This window comes from Pteropus vampyrus, unplaced genomic scaffold (genome assembly GCF_000151845.1).
Source record: "Pteropus vampyrus isolate Shadow unplaced genomic scaffold, Pvam_2.0 Scaffold431, whole genome shotgun sequence".
Taxonomy (NCBI): domain Eukaryota; kingdom Metazoa; phylum Chordata; class Mammalia; order Chiroptera; family Pteropodidae; genus Pteropus; species Pteropus vampyrus.
In genome coordinates this window covers 193,823-215,485 of record NW_011889212.1, presented here as the reverse complement: position 1 = coordinate 215,485, position 21,663 = coordinate 193,823, and the positions used below count along the sequence as shown (strand labels likewise).

The following is a 21,663-nucleotide window of genomic DNA, read 5'->3' as shown; positions in this document are numbered from 1 at the left end:
AAAAAAAAATGTGTTAAAAGGCAATATTTTTGTCACCTATTTAAGTGAAGACTGGTATGAGTACCATACTTAAGCAAGGTAAATGCCTGACTAGCCTACTTACATACTGTGTTCCCAGTACATGTACCAACAACTTTATTACTTGCTATGAGGCTATGCTTTTAAAGATCGATTGCCTCTCAGCTCCAAATTTATTTTTTACCTCTCTGTGAAAGAGTACCTTGGCTGTCTAAGTACTTTTTCTTTACAAGCTGGCACAATGCTAAACTTTGTCATTGGAGGGCACTGGTAAGGCACTACAGGAGAAGAGGACTTTGTTTCCTGGTTCTTCTATGCTCACTCCACAGACTCTTGCAGTTTAAGTGCCTTCTCTAGTTTCCAGCAGGCTCCTGCAGTTCTTGAAACTCTTCTAGGGCCCAAATTCTGCAGTGCACAAAGCAAGCAGCACCCAATGGCCAGCAGCTTTCTTAAAAATCCATGAATGGCTTTTCATGGCATCCTAGAGAGTGAATTTCTGGCAAGTTCCACTGGGTCAGTATCATAGCCACTTTTTCATCTTTCAATGATGCAATGCTGTTCCTTTTCTAATGAGGCGTGTATTTCAGATCAGATCTTTATACCTTTTTCTTTGATGCCTAGGTCTACGATTCACCTTAATGTAATTTTGGTATGGGATACGAGGTAGATGTCACAGTTCATTTTCTCGTTTATTCATTTAGTTGTGCTAGTCCTATAGTTCAGGAAGACTTTCGAATTCCCATTAAATTGCTTAGACATCTTGTTCAAAAGTCAATTGGCCATGTATGTATGAATATATCTTAATATCTCATGGTTTGACACAGAAATCACAAAGAATATTAGTCTTATTTTTAATAGAATAAGAATAAAAATACAGAGTCAAATGTATGGTATGCAACAAAAGCAATGGTTAAATAAATCCAAACTTGAAAATACATAGATTACAAAAGGGAAAGTCTGAAAACCAGTAATCAAAACTTCCTTATGAAGAAATAAAAAAAACAGCAAATTAAACACCAAGTAAAGGAAGAAAACGCTGAAGATTAGATTAGAAGTCAAATGCATTATAGATAGAAAGTTAGTATCGGTGTTAACTTGTATACTTTTTTATGTCAATTTAGCTGTAATTTTAGAAATAAACACCTTTAAGATAGCGCATGATGATGTGAATCCCCAACAATGAACACCCAGAGTCCGACCTCTCTTCATCTCTAGGAAATAAAAGTATTCTCTACATGACCACAGACATTTAATAGATGACTACTGGGATCCATGACTCACAAGAAAAATCTGTGTCACACGCTTACAAATTTCTTTATTTTTTACACCATAAACAATAGGGTTGAGTGCAGGGGGCACAAGGAGGTAGACAGTAGACAGAAGAATGTGGGTAGAGGGGACAACATGTCCAAAACGGTGGCTGAAGAAAGAGAAGAAGGCAAGAATATAAAACTCAAGGAAAACAAAAATATGAGCTGTACATGTATTAAATGCTTTGAGTCGTGCCTCCTTTTGATGTAAATGAAAAACAGCCTGGAAAATAAGGATATAAGAAATGATGATAAAAATCATGTCAAATCCCAGAATTGTAAACCCCACAAAAAGACCACAAGCTTTATTGACTTGGGTGTCTTCTGCAGCCAGCTTGACCACAGCCATGTGCTCACAGTAAGAGTGGGCAATAAGAATGGAATGGAAAACATGAAGTCTTTTGATTAGAATGGGTAACAGACTAACCAGCACTATAGCTCGGATAGCCACCATCACAACCATGCGACCCAGGATGGAAGGTGTGAGGATGGATGTGTGCCTCAGTGGATCACAGATGGCAATGTAGCGGTCAAAAGCCATGGCTAATAGGATGCCAGACTCCATGCCCTGCAAAGCATGAATGAAGAACAGTTGGGCTAGGCAGTTGTCAAAAGCCATGGAGGAAGATCTGAACCAGAAGATGGCCAGCATCTTGGGAACAATGGCTGCACAGAGTCCTATGTCAGTGGCTGCCAATATAGCCAGGAAGATGTACATGGGCTGGTGCAGGTTGCGTTCTGTGGGGATGATGATTAATAAAATGATATTTCCCACAAGAGCCACTAGGCACAGAACAAAGAAAGGAAATCCAATCCAAAACTGCACATGTTCTAGTCCTGGAATTCCAATCAAGAATACAGTTCTGGGGTTCAAATATGATGTATTGTTGGGTGACATAGAGGTTGGTATTCTGTCTTCTCACCAATGATTCTGATAACCTGCAGAAGAAAACTTGAATGAGAAGTCAAAAAGCTTCAGCTCTCACTTGTAACCATTATCATTCAACCATACTGAGCACTGAAATAATTTCGGTGCTTTGGATGGCAGTTTGACTGGAATGTTCAGAGATTCTATAATACATGTCAGAAATGCAGAAGCAAACAATCTTGTTGACCTATCAGAGCTGAAAAATAAGAAAGTTTCAGGATTCGTAACTTAGCTCTTAGCTCTTGTAGAAATAGAAAGTGAGCTCTAGTCTAGTTTGCCTGAAAAACCACCATTAGGCGTTTTTCTTTATTTATTTCTAAATGCCAGCCCATGAGCCTTGGTCTCCTAGAAGAAATCCTGCTTCTGTTGCTTTGTTACATTAGTGTCTAATCCTCTGAAAGCCTTCAATATTAGCTACACAGCTCCTGGTCCTAGGGATTTAGTTTTTATCCCTGGGTCATTGGTATTAGTTCTCAAATGAGGTTTGTTAGAAGACAGTCTACCTTTCTTACATTAACTATTCCTTCATGGTTATGTAAGGAATGGTTAATGTAATGTTTTTCATTACATAACCATGAAGGAATGCTTAATGTAATGTTTTTCAGGGCATAAAATGTGAACTTTAGAGGAGATCTGAACTTTAGTGGTGTTTCAGATAGAGCCATATGAAATTAGTTCTCTAAGTGAATTAAGACTGATTTTTGTTTAAGGTAGATGTTGAGTGGAATAAGGAGTGTGGAATAGAGAGTCTGTTTTTACTGGGGCTTAGGAGTAAGAATAAGAAGAACAAGGAATAGGAAGAAAAGAGAAACATAAAGCAGATGTACCACATTCAAGGAGTATGAACAAAATGGATCTTGAGGTAATCATGCTAAACAAAATAACAGATGGAAAAATTTGAGAGCCATATGATTTCACTCATGCGTGGGATATAATACTGAAAAAAAACAAACGAACAAGCAAATAAGACAAACAAAACCTCATAGAGACAGACAAGAAATAGTGGTTACCAGAGGGAAAGGGTGGAGACAGGGAGGTAGATAAGGGTAGAGAGGGTCAAGTATATGGTGAGGAAAGGAGATTTGACTCTGGGTGGTGAACACACAATGCAATATACATATGATGTATTATTGAATTGTACACTAGAAACTTAATGTAATTTTATTAACTGATGTAACCCCAATAAGTTTAATTAAAAAAAGTGCTTAAAAAAAGTATGGACAATTTAAACTAAGCTGGTGTATTTATAAGAAACAAACAAACAAACAAACAAAAACAAAAAACAAGTTCTAGCTGCTTTAGACATACTCTGAAGCTAGATTAGCATAATTATGTTTTCTTCTCAGAGGTTAGAGATCAGTGGATCTCTAGATTCCTTGAAATCTGGGTAAGACTGCAATCCTGCTTTATATAGTGGACTCTCTGCTTTTTCTTTTCAATAACTTTATACTATACTATGAGTGATTAGCTGTGATTTGAATCCTATAGATCCTTTGAATATAATGCTCAGTTCTTAACACCTCCCTAGTTCTACAATCTTTACAGATTTTGACTCATATTACTTTTGGGGGGATTCAAAACAATTTGACTAAACTTTTTTCTCCCTCTGGTCTCAGTTTTATTAATCACTCTCTAGTATTTTAACCATTTCACATTTTGCTCCAATCCGCCATGGCTAAACACTCATCCAAATTACTTCTATAGAGATTTCCTCAGGTCTGGTCATCTCTATACACCCTGAAAAAAAAAAGCCCTTGATGAATAACGGTAGAAGTCCCTATTTCTGTTTTTCTCCTGATGGCAATTTCTTGAAAAAAGTCATAGAAGTAAGTAGCTGTTTTATGGCCACATGAAGTACTATGTAGGAATAAAAAAGAGATTTGGGGTTCGATAATTCTTAAATGAAAAAAGAGTTGATAGAAGGACACTGAGATTTTTGCTTATGATCCTGCAACAATAGTAATGAGTGAAGTATATAACATATAGATAATATAAATTATATTATATATTTATTATAGATATTTACATGTATATAATATAGTCAGCATAGTCATAAATATGGATTAAAGCGATAAACATTGTTGATGATATTTGATACCAATATGTGGTATCTAGGGATATGTGGTGAGGAAAATAGTGAAATGTATGAACATTGTTGTTAATTCTTATGTATATAAATTCCCAGAAATGGTACAAGCTGAAAGAGAAAAAGATCTCATAAACTAAAAATACTATTTCCTTAAACATCCTTCAATAATTGTCTGATAGTCTAAAGGCAAACATAAATATTATACTTACCCCACCTACTTAATCAGATTACTTGCCTAGTATGAGATTGTGATTTATAATAAGAAATTTCATCCCCTTTCCTGGTACAGGGCCCCTAAAAACCTTGTAATTTCCTAAATGATAAGAGCAATAGGAGCACCCTTTGTTATAATATTTGGTCTTTTGTCCTCAATTCCTGAAATAGCTCCAGGACAATAAAGGTAAAAGGAGTGTCTTTTGTTATTCCTAACAAGCACCTTTTAACTATACCTAAGGTTATGTTAATGAGGTGATTTTTGGAAAAGCTTCTAGATAACCATGATGTGGCTGGTTTCCAGAGGAATAAAACTTATTACTAAAAGCTTGGAACTTTCAGCCCCATCTGATTTCTGAGGAAATGAGAAGGGCTGAGGATTGACTGAATCACCAATAACCACTGATTTAATCAATCACACTTATGTAATACAGCTTCCATAAAAATCCTTAAAGTAGGTTTGGAAAGTGTCCAGGTTGCTGATTATATAGAGGTGCTGGGAGTGAGATGTTCCTGGAAAGGTTATGCAGGCTCCATACTCGTTGCCAAATACCTTGCCTTGTGCATCTCTTCCATCTGGTTGCTAAGTAAACTGTTTTCTTGAGTTCTGTGAGTCATTATAACAAATTATCAGATTTGAGGAAAGGGTTTTGGGAACCCTTGATTTTGTAGCCAAGCCAGACAAATTGTGGGTAACATGATGACTTGTTACCAAAACTCTGATCGCCATTACAATAAAAGACCCGCACTTGAAATTAGCTTCTGAGGTAGGGGAGAGTCTTATGGGACTGAGCTCTATGCTAAATCCAGGTAAATAATGTCATAATTGAATTAAATTATAGGACACCCAATTGGTGTCTGCAAAGAATTGGAGATTGCTTATGGGGAAAAGCCCCATACACATCTACTGTTAGAAATGTTGGTGTGAGTTTATAATCTCAGAGCCAGCTCAAAATGGTCCTATCCTGTTTAGCAAGATTCCTGAGCTGCTCTTCAGAGACCACAGACCAAAACCACGTCATGCAGTTGAAGTATGAGCAGAGAAGAGAATTTTGACCTCTATCTGCACTGAGAACCAAAAACTGAGACATAACTGGAGCTCGAACACCGGAAACCTTTCAGAAGTGAAGGGTCCATTGTCCAAGAAGATCCAGTGCTGACACCCCTTACCATAAAAGGCCAAGTTCCAAGGTCCTCCAATTAACACTTGCACCACCAGTGCATCCTCATATGTGTTTCACCTAACCCCTTAAAAACTCTTATCTTAATCCTGCAAGTGAGATGGATTTGAGGCACCATTAGGTCTCTCATCTTCTCAGTTGACACTTTCTTGATCGTTAAACCTTTCCTTACTCCAAACTCTGATGTTTTGAGTTTTGGCCTTTTAAAGCATTGGGTACACAGCTTGGGTTCCGTAACAAATGTAGTGAGAAAAACAATGAGTCTGTTTTCCTTTCACCTAGTATTCAGCAAATGGTTGAAATTAATGACTTGGAAATCAGAAAGATGACCTGTCTATTAATTCTAAATCTTTCACTTACCATTTATGGAATCTTGCTAAAGTACCATACCCATTACTTGCAGTTTATTCATTTGTAAATTAAGGACATTATCCTCACTTAGCTTAGTGTTAAATGAGATTATATAGAATGGATCAGTGTCTGGAACAAATACTCAGCATATGGTAGCTTACAAAAGGCCTAATTATATTTTTAAAAGCATAAACAGTGTGTAGAGTCTTTAGGAGAGTTAAAACACAGAGAAGTGAAAATTTCCCAATGATAGAAATGAAGAAAATTCCATGAGAAGATGAAATTTCTAGTGCTTAAGAGTCTTCCTCTATCATCTCATATGTTAAGACTGGCCATTCTTCCAAGTAGTCATCAAAAGATCAGAGTTAAAATAATAAGGTGATATCCTAACTAGTTTGCAGACCTTTTTGCAGTTAAAAAGGTCACATGATTTAAGAAAAAAAAATTGTAATAATCACTTCTTTTTTACTGGATTTGAGTACATAGAACTAAAGGGAAAATACATCTAATTTTCATTAAATCCAGTTTCTGTAAGAGACAACAAGGTTAGGGTTATGAGCTTGATTTTCTCTTGCTTTAAAAAAAAAAAAGTTTGATTGATATCTTATAAAGGATTGTCTCATTCTTACTTACTGAGTGGAAGAAGAAAAAAACGTGATAGTAGGTCTCCAGAGGAGGCAAGAAGGTAAAAAGGAGATTGGGGTATCCTTTACCCTAACACAGACAGGACTAAACTGCTGGGATCAGATACTAAATCTTTTCAAGGTATATGATCCTCCTATCTTTTTTCTACTTTCTATGTTACTCAAGCACCACATCTCCACAGACATCAATGGTAGATTACCTCTAAATTATTCTTTTTCATTTTCAATAAACCAGGAAACATTAGATTTAATGAAGATCTAGTCAACTAGAACTCAGAAAACTTGGAACAACCCTGCTTATGCCTTTACTTGGGATTCAGAAATACAAAAAAATATGACCTAATTGCCTATGAAAATCTTTCAACTTTAAATTTTGTTAATCAAGCCCATTATACTTTATAACTTGATAAAAAATTCTAAACACAGAGAAAACATGGACAGAGAAATTGAGTAAAACAAGATTAAAAAACCCTTTCTATCATTTTTCCCCTCAAAAAGAAACTGCCATCCGACCCCTTATCAGCTCCTACTTCCCAGTTTGTAGGGGAAAGACTTACCTGGAATGAGCAATCAGTTGGCCTGGCATATGAAGAGACTGGTTGCAACAATTTGTTTCTACCAAAATTTCCAGCACATATTAATGAAAGAGTGGCTGGATAGTCCTGAGTGCCTAGGTTGATCACAGAGCATCATTATCCTTTTAAGGCCCCTAGAGAATCCTTTACCTTTCTCATCCCAGGTTTCTTTCCTAGAGGCAAGTTAGTGTCAAACCTGGAATACAGGGTGAGAAGATGCTCTGGTTTCTAGAAGAATAGAATCTTCCAGGAATGAGAACTGGCGAGTATCTACCTGGTCTGGATCTGTTGGGGAGGAGGAGAATTCCCTCCCACACACCTTTCTTCAGTTCTTACAGCTAGACTAGTAAATTATACAATTGGCACAAGACTATGTTAACAGAAGAAAAACCAATTTAATACATGCATATGAGAAAATTACAGTATGATGTTCAGATAATAAATTGAGGCTCAAAGAAATGATCAAATTAGGCACATTTTTATACTTTTTAAACAAAGAAACAACTTTCTGAGAAATTGACAAGACAAAGTTAGTGCTCATTAAGAATCTAAGCAAGGTTTGTGCTCAGATAGTAAATTAGTAAATACATTACAAGGTTTGTTTATGCAGGGTTTTTGAGCTTTGGATTTTTAAATTCATGAGATAAGGCTCTCTCTCAGCCATCAGGAGCAGGAAGGGCACCTATCACATGGAAATGTCTTTCCTGCATTTAGAGAGACAGAGGAGAGTCAGAGAGCTCCTCCCACTCCTGTTGCTTCTCAAGTGATTTTAATTTAAAATAATCATTATGCCATTGTGGGAATGCTTGGGGCCACCTGCCCTGGGTCCCAACAGTGAAAAAGTCAGACACAAAAGATCACATATTATATGCTTATATCTATTTTAATATTCAGAATAGACATATTCATAATGACAGAAAATAGATTAATGGTTGCCAATGACTGGGAAGGAATTCGAAATGGACAATGTAAGCTAATTGGTATGAGATTTGTTTTAGGTTGTTGAAAATATTCTAGAATTAGATAGTGGTGATAGTTACACAACTCTGTCAATATCCCAACAACTGCTAAATTATCTGAATTATATACTTTAAATTGATGCATTTATAGTATGTATGAATTATATTTCAATTAAAATAAAATAATATCCCATTATAGAGCTTCCCTGGTCCTCTGTATGATCTCCTCTATATAAGAAATCCACACACTTGAATGAAAAATCTTGACTGTAATGTTAAAGCAAAGTACTAAAAGAGACTTGCTCCACCTTATAAAATTTCTGAATTTTGCATATAATGAAGCAATTTGTAGGAAGACATTCGAATTCAAATTTATTAGAAAATCTACAACCTTGGCAAATCAGACAAATACATACATATATATCTTTAAAATACAGTCAATTGCATTTTTTAAATCAGGATTAATTAATTTATCAACTATACACTGACCATCAACCATATAACAATCATCATATTAGGCACTTGTGATACAATAGGCAAGAACTAAGCTTTCTAGGAGATTACATTTAGAAAAAGTACAAATGAACATCATTTCGATTGTTTTCAAATCTTGGCCACCATGAACAATGCTGCTGTGAACATTGAGGCTCATATATCTTTACAGATAAATGTTTTCAAATTTGGGGGGTCGATATCCAGAAGAGGGATTGCTGTCCTTCAAGAGATGATTGAATAAAGCAGATGTGGTATATATATATGTAAGAGAATATTATTCAGCCATGAGAGAAGATGAAATATTGACATTTGTAACAATATAGGTAAATCCTGAGATTATCATGCTAAATAAAAAAGTCAGACAGAAAAAGTTGAGAACTATATGATTTTACTTATATGTGGGATATAAAACTGAAAGTAACAAATGAATAAGACAAACAAATAGAAGCTCATAGATGCAGACAACAGTTTAGTGGTTATCAGAGGGAAAGGGGCGAGGGTGAGAGGTAGATAAATGAAAAGGGGTCAAATATATAGTAACGGAAGAAAATTTAACTTTAGATGGTGAACACACAATGAAATATACAAATTATGTGCACTCAAAACCCATATAACTTTATTAAGTAATGTTGCCCTAATAAATTTAATTTTAATTTAAAAAAATGAATGTTGCTTTAATAAAATCAGACATAAGGAATTAAACTAAAAATAAATAAATAAATACAACATCATTTGATAAGACCTATGCTGGGGAGCATAAAGGTAATATGATAAGTTAAGTATTTGGGGAGAGATGCCAATAATTGATATCCAGAAAAATGATGTCCATGATAAAACTAGGAGGCTAAATAGGCGACTGCCAAGTGAAGAATAAGAAGATAAGGATTGCTTCAGATAAAGGATCAGCTTTTGTAAGAGATTGTTTAGAGAACTAAAAAACAATGTTAGTGTGACTGAAAAAAGTTTGAGTTTAATGCTGAGAGATGAAACAGAGATAGAGGTTTGATTGTTTGAAGGTGTTTGGACTTTGCTCTATAAATAATGAGTAATATTAAAGAGAATTACAAGAGCGAGTGTTGTGAGTGAAGTTGAGTTAAATGTATAATTTGCATTTAAAGAATAGAAATAGGTATTAATTCCAAGAAGATTGTTTAGAATGATAAGAAAAGAAGGCTAGGATAGACTATTGAGGAAGCTGTATCTTGAAAATAAGACAAAAATGGGCAAGAGAGAGATAGGAGGAAATACTAGAGCAGTTGGAGATTAAGTCCAGTTGCTATAGATGCCATTGTTTAGAAATATGACATATGCCGTCAAAGGACTTATTAGGGTAACAGTGAAAACATTAATGTTAAGTGGAAGAAGGTTATTCTAATTAATTCTAATTCTATTTATATAATTATATTATATTATATAATTTTAATATCATAATTCTTCCATTATAATAAGGTGCAGAAAGAAAGAAGAAAATAATAGTTAGATATATAATCCATAGTGATCAATCAAGTTTCCAATCTGATGACTTTTAATTTCTCTATATTATAGAAAGTCACATGTGTCACATATTGTCACCTTTTACTTTCTGTCCTTGAATCAACGTATCCTACTCATTTTGTTTTCTCGTATTTAAGATTTCCCTAAATTAATATTTAAAGACACCTCTGTATTCCTTATATTCATTTCTTATATGTATGTATAGAGTTTAATCCTTTCACTCTCATTCTTTCTGCTTCCGTGAAGATGGAAGCCACGTTTGTCATATTCGCTCTTTGTGATGCTTAATATTATACATCAGCTTGGCTAAGCTACCTGCCCAGATGTTTGGTCACCAATCGAGATGTTGCTGTAAAGGTAGTTTTTACATATGATTAACATTTAAGTCAGCAGACACTGAGGAAAGCACATTACCCTTCATTATGTGGGTGGGCCTCCTCCAATCAACTGAAGACCTTAAGAGAAAAAGACTGAGATCTCTCAGGGAAGAAAGGATTCTGCATCCAAGAGTGACTTTGGACCTGAGGCTCCAACATCAACTCTTCCCTGGGTCTCCAGACTGCTAGACTGACCTGCAGATTTCAGATTTGCCAGCCTCCACAATTATGAGCTAATTTCTCTCTAGATAAAGGTAGGTAGATAGATAGATGGATCAATAGATAATAGATGATGATACATCATAGATAGATAGATAGATAGATAGATAGATAGATAGATAGATAGATAGATAGATAGATGTGAATATTTCCATATACATGTATACAGATATATCCCATACTCTGTATATTTTGCTCTTACATTCTTTTCTGTGTTGTCAGAAGTTTAAGACAGCTTTATATCAGTGTTCTCTCCTGAACAATTACTCTTGGAGTGTTCTAGTCTCTTTCATTCCTCTTCCTAAATAAATTCTAGTAGGGCTATGTAGAATCCTCATAGCTAAAATTATAAGACAGTGTTGTGGTACATTTTCAATACTTTGATATTGAGTCATTTTTGTTCTCAGTCTTGAATGCAAATGCAAATAAAATGAAAGCTGGAGATGGAAAATAAATTTCATAATCAGGCCAATACAATCAAGCCAATCTTTAGAATAAGAGCTTCAGTTTTTTTTTGAAGTGTTATTAAAAAAAAATTATAGTTAGCTAGACATGAAACTTGTAACACTTATAAATACTTCTAATTTATGACAATATTTTAAGGACCGTACTCTATTGAACTGTTAAGATAAATTTAAAAATTGAAATATTCACTTAATTATGTAAAGAATCATACCTTACTATCACTTAATATTATAGATTAATTTTTCTAAAATTATCATGTTCATTTTATTTGAGATGAAATTCATATAACAAAGAGTTTTCTAAACACATTGAAAAATACATCATTAAATACCTTTATCAAAGTATTTGAGAGGTCTGGGAGCAATTAAAACCAATATCTTTAAGTAAAAGGCAGTTTAAGATACCCCACATTTAACATATAGTACTGTATTATTAGAAAACTGATACCAATTTTTATTTTAATTAATGGATAAACTATGTGCAAATCACAGTATATCTGTGGTTTCCATCTACCTACAGCTTGAAAATTTCCTGTTTTCTAAACTATGTGACCAAGTTGAACACTGAGGCAGCTCCACAGCAATTAGTTGAGGATACCCAGTATCATATACTTACATTATTACCATAACAGCAACATTGCAAAAAAGAAAAACAATTTTCTGTTCATCTATCTTCACTGGGAAAGAAAAGAATTATTCTTACCATAAATTCTTCCAAAAATTCCAGAAAAAAAAAAAGAAGCACTGATCAAATCTGATGGAGGAAAATTATTTTCCCAGTCCTATATCTACCATGATATGACATTCAATTTTATTAGAAACTCATTATGTTCACAACGGAAGAAGTATTGGTGGACTCCAAGAGTGAAGGAATGGGCTCATGTGGGGGTTGTTCAGGTGACTGCCAAAAGTTATAATCACTCCAACCAGTGAGTCCTAAGTTGAATTCATAAAATCAGTTTTCCTTTCTTTGAAATAAAAATTGTACTCGATGCTTCTCATTAAATTCTACATTTACCTGAAAGTAAAATGACATTCAATGTTTAAATAATCATATTTTGGGGAGAGAAAAGGTTGATTGTTTTTGAAATCTTTTTGAGATATTTCTTTAATATTGTCTTCATGAGGTAAAATAGAGGCAATGTGATGGCAATGATTCCTTGAGATTTTGAAGAGGGAAATTAAGGAAATAATCCTTGAAAAGAATATTTTAGGACTGTTATATATTTGAAAACTTATCTGAATGTTTATAATAGAGAATTAGAATAAGCTTAGACCTATTGGTAGAATTTTCACAAAGAAGTCTATCATAAATACACAAAGTTTAATGTGAGAAACTCTCAGACATTACATTATAGGAACCCATCTTTAAGTCTCCTGTTTTCCCTTTTCTTCATGAATAATGAACTACCACAGTCAGAGGCTGCAGCTCATCATCAAAATTGAAGAGAATTTAGCAACATTCTAAAAATGAGAATTATTTCCCAAGGCTTGGATTTTCTGATCCTGTCATGTCATTTTGAGACTCCAGTTTCTCACATGGACAAATAAACTGTCAATTACTTAGCAAGTATTAATTTGTAAATGGAGTTAATATCATCATTATATGCAGATCTTCATTCCTAAAGATCAGTAAGTATAGTGTTCCTTACTTGCCAATAAATACTCGGATCACATGCTCTCTGATTTGCTTGGTTCTTACTCCATAGATAATAGGATTGAGGGCAGATGTAAGGACCACATAGATGTTGGTGACAAGAATGTGTATATACGGAGTATTTTTAGCCCAAATCGGTGAGTGAGGAAGGAGAAGAAAGAGAGTGTATTGAAAACAAACATGACTACAGAATGTAAGCCACAAGTGTTCAAGTCTTATGACAGGCATCTTGGGATATGAGGTAGAATACAGCACAAAAGATGTAGCCACAGGAGATTTCAACCAGGGCTACAACAAGGAAGGAAGCAACAAAGAGACCATAGATGGCATTGATTCTCATGTTGGCACAAGCCGTCTTGGCAATACCCATGTGTTCACAGTACGTGTGGGCAATAATGAGGACATCACAAAAGGGCAGACAGTAGATTAGGTAGATCATGGAAAGTGTAATCATGACTGACTCAATACAACACCTGGTCCAATTCCTGACAGCACCCAGATGGTCAGGAATGTTGTATAACGAAGCAATGCACAGATGGCTACATAGCGATCAAAGGCCATTGCCAGCAGAACTGCAGACTCCATTCCCGTAAAGGTGTGTATGAGAAACATCTTAGCCACACAGACTCCAAAGCCAATCTCATCAGCATTAAACTAGAAGATATCCAACATATATCTGAGATTGTGGAGAGGGCCAGATCTATGGATGATAGAATGGCCAGGAAGAAGAACATTTGGTTCCAGAGAGTTCTCTCTGTCCATATGACTGTCAAAATTGTGACATTGACAGTAACAGCCATTAAATAAAAACAGGAGATGCACTGAGAAATCCAGAAATGAGCAGTCTCAAGCCCTGGGATACTTAAAAGAAAAAAAATATGGAAAAATATTTTGATAGGGCATTCTGGATTTGGCTGGAATAGAAGAAGATGTGGTCTATTTCTAGAAAGAAAAAAAAACAGCACAAGAATAGTGTGAAATTATTACTTTTGTTTTATTACAATGCAAGGAAAGCAGTGATATTATTTCTTATGTGTATTCTTATAGTGGAGAAACCAAAAGAATGATTCCTGATGTTGGACACAATTGGATCCAAGGGTGAGATGAATTAGTAGCATAGTCGATGCTGGATAATAAAATATCCTCTTCAGTTCTGAATCAAAATATATATTCTGGTACTTTTTCTCAGGAGCAAAGACTGGTTCTGAATTAATATAAAAGGTAAGGACGTTCCGAATTGAGGATGTTGAAAAATGTAACAAATCAGTAAGACAAAGACAAATAAGTGTGTAGATACCTGCATACAGTCACACTTATATAAAGATACAAAAATATAGAAGCCATATACATAATGATATGCCAAATGCCATGAGTATGTTTCATCTAATACTAATTTTCATGAAAATTCCAATTAAAAAAATCACCTCCCAAACCAGCAGGTATTGCTCACTAAAGCGTTCAGTAAACATTTGCAGATAATCACCATGAAATAAACCTTAAACTGAGGCAGGCACAGCCATTCAACATGTAGAGAACAAGTTTAGGCCACAAACATTTCTTATTAGAATTGTTATGAATTCTTTTTTTTTTTTTTTTAACTTAAGTTATAGTGGAACATAGGCAAAATGAGGATATGGTTTTGCCTTGTTCTTGTATGTAGGAGAATGTCCAAGAGAGATAATGTTCAGAGAAGTTGAAATGAGTGTTTGAGTGTTTGAAAGAACTGCTCATGGATCTAGCTCTCCCAGGCCAGGAATAATGAATAAGGTTTTAACCTCACCCCAAGCAATATCCAGAGGATCTTATCCCATTGGAAAATCAGACAAAACAAGGAAAAAAGAGAAAACTTTAGGGAAGCAATAAGGAAGGTGGGGTGGGGGGAGAAAACGAAGGTGAAAGAACCATGCGAGCTTGGATAGAAAATAGGAAGAAGAGAATAAGAGAAAGAATAATTTTTAAAAACTCAGTACCTTATTAAATTTAGGGTAACTGGAGAAAATTAAAGCCCCCATATTGCAATAAATGTATCTCTTGAAGATCTTTAAGAATACTGACAAGCTGGCTAATCAGAGGTCCTCTTCCAGGACTCTTACTTCTCTATTGCCTCCCTTGCTGTCTGTTTTTGAGTCTAAAGTCCTTTCTTAACTTGAATTTTTCTACTGTTATAGAAGGTCATTACCTCATTATCCTGCCACTATCAGAGAGAACAGGAATTGCTAAATATTAAAATAATCTCCAAGTTTTCTAATCACTGACTGCCTATTATCAGATATACCAGGAATTGTCACCAAAGACCTTGCTCTTGGTCAGTAGTCTGTGAACAGAGTCGTGAGAGATGCAAGATATCTCATGATGAAAATCTATTCACTTCTCCCCCTTACCTATGAGCAAAGAGATTCTGCTTAAGCCTCACTTAGATTTCTTAGTGAACATGTAACCTATCTCCATCAGAAATGTGAACAAGAGACACCTTATTATGCCTACTCCAGAGAACAGAATTTGAAACTTCCGGCCCTCAATTTCCTAAGGAACAGTTCTGATAATAAACCCAAATTATAATCGCCCTCTGCCTATGGGTTTTAGGACTATGATCTGAAAGTCTCCTTGGAGAAGGTTGAAATTCTGCTCCAGGAAGGAGGGAATTGAAAAGAACCACACATAAGAGAAGCACACAAAAAGGCAGAGACAGGCATTACTACCAAAATATACACACATATATACGCATGACTAGTATTCAGTATATTCATATGTGTGCAATGTTGCATTGTGGTCTTTTTAGACATTATTCTTTTCTAAAATCAGGACAAGATATTTTTAAATTAAATTTATCAGGTGTCATTGGTTAATAAAATTATATTTCTAATGCCCAGGCTTTTCCTTCACACAATCATGCTTAAAGCTAAAAAATGCTAATACATCAAGGCACTCTTCTTCATGGATCCAAGAATAGATGCTCATAAAGGTACTCCAAAAAAGTTTTGAGACAGCTTGTTTGACTAGAGTTGTTGGTACAGACATTTAAATAATTTTATCATCTTTGTGTAGAAGAAGGAATTTCCTGATTTCCTAAGTTATTAAAATCATCACTATTGTCTGTAAAAATTTACCTTGTCTTATCTGCTACTGCTTTGATATATACATCCAGGAGTCTTAGAAGGTTTAAAGTACTTTTTGTTATATAACATGTACAAAGCATCCTGTCTCCAATCTGTGATTGTGATCTACTTTACCAAACTGCTGATTTCCAGTATCTCTGTGGTGTTTCACACACAAACATCATGTTTCTATGAATAATATTTCTTTATTCTGGGTGCTCCTTCACAACTATAAATATTTGTTAAATTCCTAGTATTATCAGACTTTTTATTTATTATGGTCAAATATATATATAAATATACATAAAAGCATAAAATTTACCATTTTAATCATTTTTTAAGAGTACAGTTGTGCAGTAACTATATTGACACTTGTGCAATCATTACCACCATCCATCTCCAGAATCTTTTTCATCTTCCTAAACTGAAATTCTGTATTTATTGTCCCTTCCCTACAGTCCCTGGTCATCACTGTTTCATTTACCATGTCTATGAATTTGACTAATTGACATTCTTCAAAATATGTGGAATTATACAATATTTGTCCTTTTTTGATTGTCTTATTTCAGTTAGCATAATGTCCTCAGGTTCATCTATGTTGAAGTATGTGCCAGAATTCCTTCCTTCTTAAGGTTGAATAATACCTCTTTGTATGTATGTATCACATTTTGTTTATTCATCCATGGATGAACATTTGTGTTTCTTTCACTTTATGCTTCTTGTCAGTAATATTACTATGAATATAAATGCACATATATCTATTATTGTTCCTACTTTCAATTTTGGAAGTATAAACAAAGAAGTGAAATTGCTGGATCTTATGGTATTTTTATATTTAATTTCTGAGGAATTACCATACTGTTTCCATAATAACTGGACTATTATGGACTATTATTGCTTTCCCATCAACAATCCATCGGGGTTCCAAATTCTCTACATCTTAGCCATCACTTGACCTTTTCTTTTTCTTTTCTTTTCTTTTTGGTATTTTTCAATTAAATTTATTGAGGTGACATGTGTTCATAAGATTATACAAGTTTCAAGTGTACAATTCTATAATACATCATCTATATATTGCATTCTGTGCTCACCATCCAAAGTCTAGTCTTCTTCAGTCATCATATATTTGACCTCCTTTACGTTCTTCAGCCTCTCCTTGTCCCCTTTCCCTAGTAATCACTGTACTGTTGTCTGTGTGTATGAGAGGTTTTGTTTGTTTTTTTTTGTTTTGTTTGTTTTCTGTTTTATATCCAACATATGAGGGAAATCATATAGTTCTTGTCTTTTTGCATCTGACTTATTTCCTTAGCATGATACTCTCAAGATCAATCCATGTTGTCACAAGTGGCAGTATTTATCAATCAAAAGACTATTAGGTCATTTCCATGTCTTGGCTTTCATGAATGCTGCAATGAACATTGGGGTACATACATCTTTATAAATAAATGTTTTTAAAATTTCAGGTAGATACTCAGAAGGGGAATTGCTATGCAATATGGTAACTCTATTTTTATTTTTTTTGAGGAAACTTTATACTGTTTTCCATAGTGACTGTATCAATTTATATTCCCACCAGAGTTGTATAAGGGTTTCCTTTTCCTCACATCCTCTCCAACATTTGTTATTTCTTGTCTTATTGATGATAGCCACTCTAACAGGTGTGAAGTGGTATCTCATTTGGCTCCTATTTGCATTTCACTTATTGCTAGTGAAGTTGAGGCTCTTTTCATATGTCTTTTGGCCATTTGTATGTCTTCTTGGGAAAAGTGTCTGGGATTTCTGCCTATTTTTCGATTGAATTATTTTTTGTTTTTGTTTTTGTTTTTGTTGAGCTTTATCAGTTCTTTATATATTTTGGAAATTAGTCTCTTATTGGAGGTTTCTTTGCTAATATATTCTCCCATTCAGTTGGTTGCCTTTTTGTTTTGTTGATCGTTATTTTTGCTGTGCAGAAGATTTTTAGTTCAATGTAGTCCTATTCATTTATTTTTGCTTTTACTTCTTTAGGCTTTGGCATCAAATTTATAAAATCCTCTCTTAATCAAGGTCTATTAAGTTTAGTACCTATGTTTACTTCTATGCATTTTATAGTTTCAGGTCTTATATTTAGGTCTTTGATCTATTCTAAGTTAATTTTTGTGTATGGTCAAATGGCAGTCTGGTTTCATTCTTTTTCATGTGGCTTTCTAATTTTTCTAGCTCCATTTATTGAAGAGCTTTTTTTTCCCCTCCACTGTATGTTTTTGGTTCCGTTTTTGAAAATCAGTTGCCCACATACATGTGATTTATTTCTGGGCTCTCAATTCTATTCCAGTGGTCTGTGTGTTTTTCTGCCAATACCATACCGTTTTTATTATTTAGGTTTGTAGTATAATTTGAAGTCAGGGAGTGAGATACCTTCAGCTTGTTCTGTATTGTCAGGATTGCTTTGACTATTCAGCATCTTTTGTGGTTCCATACAAATTCGATAATTTTTTTTTGTTCTATTTCTTCAAAAAATGCCATGAGGATTTTATTAAATCTGCATATCACTGCTTTAGGTATATGGCCCTTATAACTATGTTGATTTTTCCAATCCATGAGCATAAAATATCTTTCCATTTCTTTGTATCTTCTTCAATTTCTCTCAATGTCTTGTAGTTTTCAGTGTATAGGTCCTTTACATATATGTTAAGTTTATTCTGAGGTATTTTATTGTTTGTTATAATTGCAAATGCAATTTTTAAAAATTTTTCCCTGAAATTTTATTGTTAGTGTACAGGAATGCAATGGATTTTTGTACATTGATTTTGTACCCTGCAATTTTACTGTATTTGTTTATTCTTTCTAATAGTTTTTTTGATGACGTCTTTAGAGTTTTCTATGTAAAAAATCATGATGTCTGCGAAAAATGATAATTTTTGTTCTTTAGTCCTAATACGGATGCCTTCTATTTCTTTCTCTAGCTAGAACTTTCAGTACTGTGTTGAATAACAGTGGGGAGAGTGGGCATTCTTGTCTTGTTCCTGATCTCAGAGGAAAAGTTTTCAGTTTTTCACATCAAGTATTAGCTGAGAGTTTGTCATCTATGGCCTTTACTCTGTTGAAATTTTCTCCTATACCCATTTTATTGAGTGTTTTAATCTTAAATGGATGTTATATATTGTCAAATGCTTTTTCTGCATCTATTGATATGATCATTTGATTTTTATCTTTCATTTTGTTAATGTTATGTATCACATTGATTAATTTGCATGTGTCAAACCATACTTGCACCCTAGGAATCAAACCCACTAGATCATGATATATTATCTTTTAATGTGTTTCTGTATTCAATTTGCTAGTATTTCATTTTAGGAATTTGCATCTATATTTATCAGAAATATTGGTCTGTGATTTTTGTGTGTGTGTTGTCCTAGCCAGGTTTTGGTATCTGGGTAATGTTGAGCTCATAACGTGACTTAGAAAGTATTGCCTCTTCTTCAATTTTTTTTCAGAAGAGTTTGAGAAATATAGGTATTAAATCTTCTTTAAATGTTAAATAAAATTCACTAGTGAAGCTATCTGGTCCTGGATTTTTACTTTTTGGGAGGTTTTTGATGACTGTTTTAATTTCCTTACTATCGATCGAGTGATCATAATTCAGTCTAGGAAGGTTTTATCTTCCTAAGAACTTGTCCATTACTTTGAAGTTATCAAGTTTGGTGGTGTATAGTCTTTCATAGAATTCTTGAATAGTCCTTTGTATTTCTAGGGTGTCCATGAATCTTCTCTTTCATTTCTGATTTTGTTTGAATCTTTTCTCTTTAATTTAGTGAATCTAGCCATAATTTTGTCAACTTTATTGATTATTTCAAAAGACCAGCTTTTTGTTGCAATAATTTTATCTATTTTTTCTCAATTTAATTGACTTCTGCTCTAATTTTTATTTCCTTTCTTCTACTGACTTTGGGCTTTGTTTGTTCTTTTTTTGATTTTATGGTGCAATGTTAGGTTGTTTATTTGAGATTTTTCTTGTTTCTTGAGATACGTATGTCATGATACAAACTTCCCTCTTATTACCACTTTTGTTGTATCCAAAAGATTTTGACAGGTTGAATTGTCATTCCCATTTTTCCTACACATCTTTTGATCTTGTCTTTTATTTCTTCTTTGTGGTGAAATGAGCTTTATTATATAATGACTATCACCTATAACAATTTTTGACTTAAAGTCAATTTGCATTGAAAATCTATTTACATAGAAAATCTTTTACTATTTTTTTTCTCTTTGAACCAATATGTGTGACATAGGATGGGAATATCTTTTCATATACACCCATCTCTCTATTTACACAGTATTTTTTATGTGAGTTTTTTTATGTAGAGTAAGTATTTTCCCCGTTTATGTGTACTTTTTATATGCAATTTCCATTAATGCAGTTTCTTTTACATGGTTCTTTATTTTTCATTTTCATTATTGGTAATTACTTTCTCTAAAAAACAATAGCTTAACTCAGCAACATACAAAGAACTAATACTTACTAAAATACAATTATTAATGATCTTCCTGTTCATTGGATGTCAAATAAAAAACTACTGATTGGTTTTACAAAAGTTTTGTTGTGGAAGCTGAAAATTATGTGAAGGAAAAGTGTCTTCCTTTTAAAATATTTTTACTTTTAGATAATGCACTAGTCATCCACACAATTTAGAAAGTCTAAATATAAAAGTCATATATTTGCCGCCAAATACAACTTCATTGACCCAACCTTTAGGTTCAAGCGTTCTTCCACTTTTAAGGTTAATCATATTAAATTGAGTTTTAATGATATTTTTAATAAACTTGAAGACAATGAATCACTTAGAGTTACAGAGCCTGGAATAATAACAGTTTTATCAAGAATATTTCTTTAGCCTTGAGTGATATAAAGCCATCAATTTTAAATGCTTGCTGGAAAGCAGTATGACCAGAAGTGATTGTACCAGGAAATATCATTCCAGCAACTGAAGAGGGATTAACTGGCATTATTAATTTATTAAATAAATTTCAAGAAGAAGGCTCTGACAATTTGAATGTAGATAATATTAACAAATTACTGGATGACCATGAATTAACTGATAATGAATTAATTCATTTAATACCTGAAGTCTATCCTGCCAATGAATGTGGCAGTGACCTTGAACCAATTCCATTCACTACAAAAAATATTCACAAAGCCCTTTAACTGGCCACAAAACTGGAAACTGCATTTCTAGGTATTGATACAAACATCCAACAGCACTTAACATTTCAAACAGATTTTTTAAAATGTTTCAGTGAATAGTGAAGAAATTAAGAAAACTTAACAAAAAATGAGGTTGGAGAAAGATCATTCAAAAACATAAACGTAATTAATGAAACTGAAGTAGTCATTCCAAATATTTAAAACAATGAAGATAGTGACTTTGTGCCAATTAAAAAGAGAAAGTTGATTGCTTTAGATTACAGCACAGACATTGAGAGTGAATAAAATTTATTTTATTTTTTCTAAATTTTTACTATCATTTTTTGTGAAAATATGTGAAATAAATATTTTATGACTTATCTAGGCTATTTCTTTAGTATTTTCTTTCCATACTGGTGGACTCTTTACA

The 21,663-nt window shown here is 33.7% G+C and overlaps 1 protein-coding gene and 1 pseudogene across 1 annotated transcript; both read right to left on the bottom strand.

Moving 5' to 3' along the window:
* Positions 1-1,278: 1,278 nt before the first annotated feature.
* On the bottom strand, positions 1,279-2,226 carry LOC105306224 (olfactory receptor 52A1-like). The gene has a single exon (XM_011381131.1). The coding sequence runs from the start codon at positions 2,224-2,226 to the stop codon at positions 1,279-1,281; it is 948 nt and encodes a 315-aa protein (XP_011379433.1).
* A 10,739-nt stretch (positions 2,227-12,965) lies between these two features.
* The window catches only part of LOC105306223, a 9,572-nt pseudogene continuing 874 nt past the window's right edge, over positions 12,966-21,663 (bottom strand).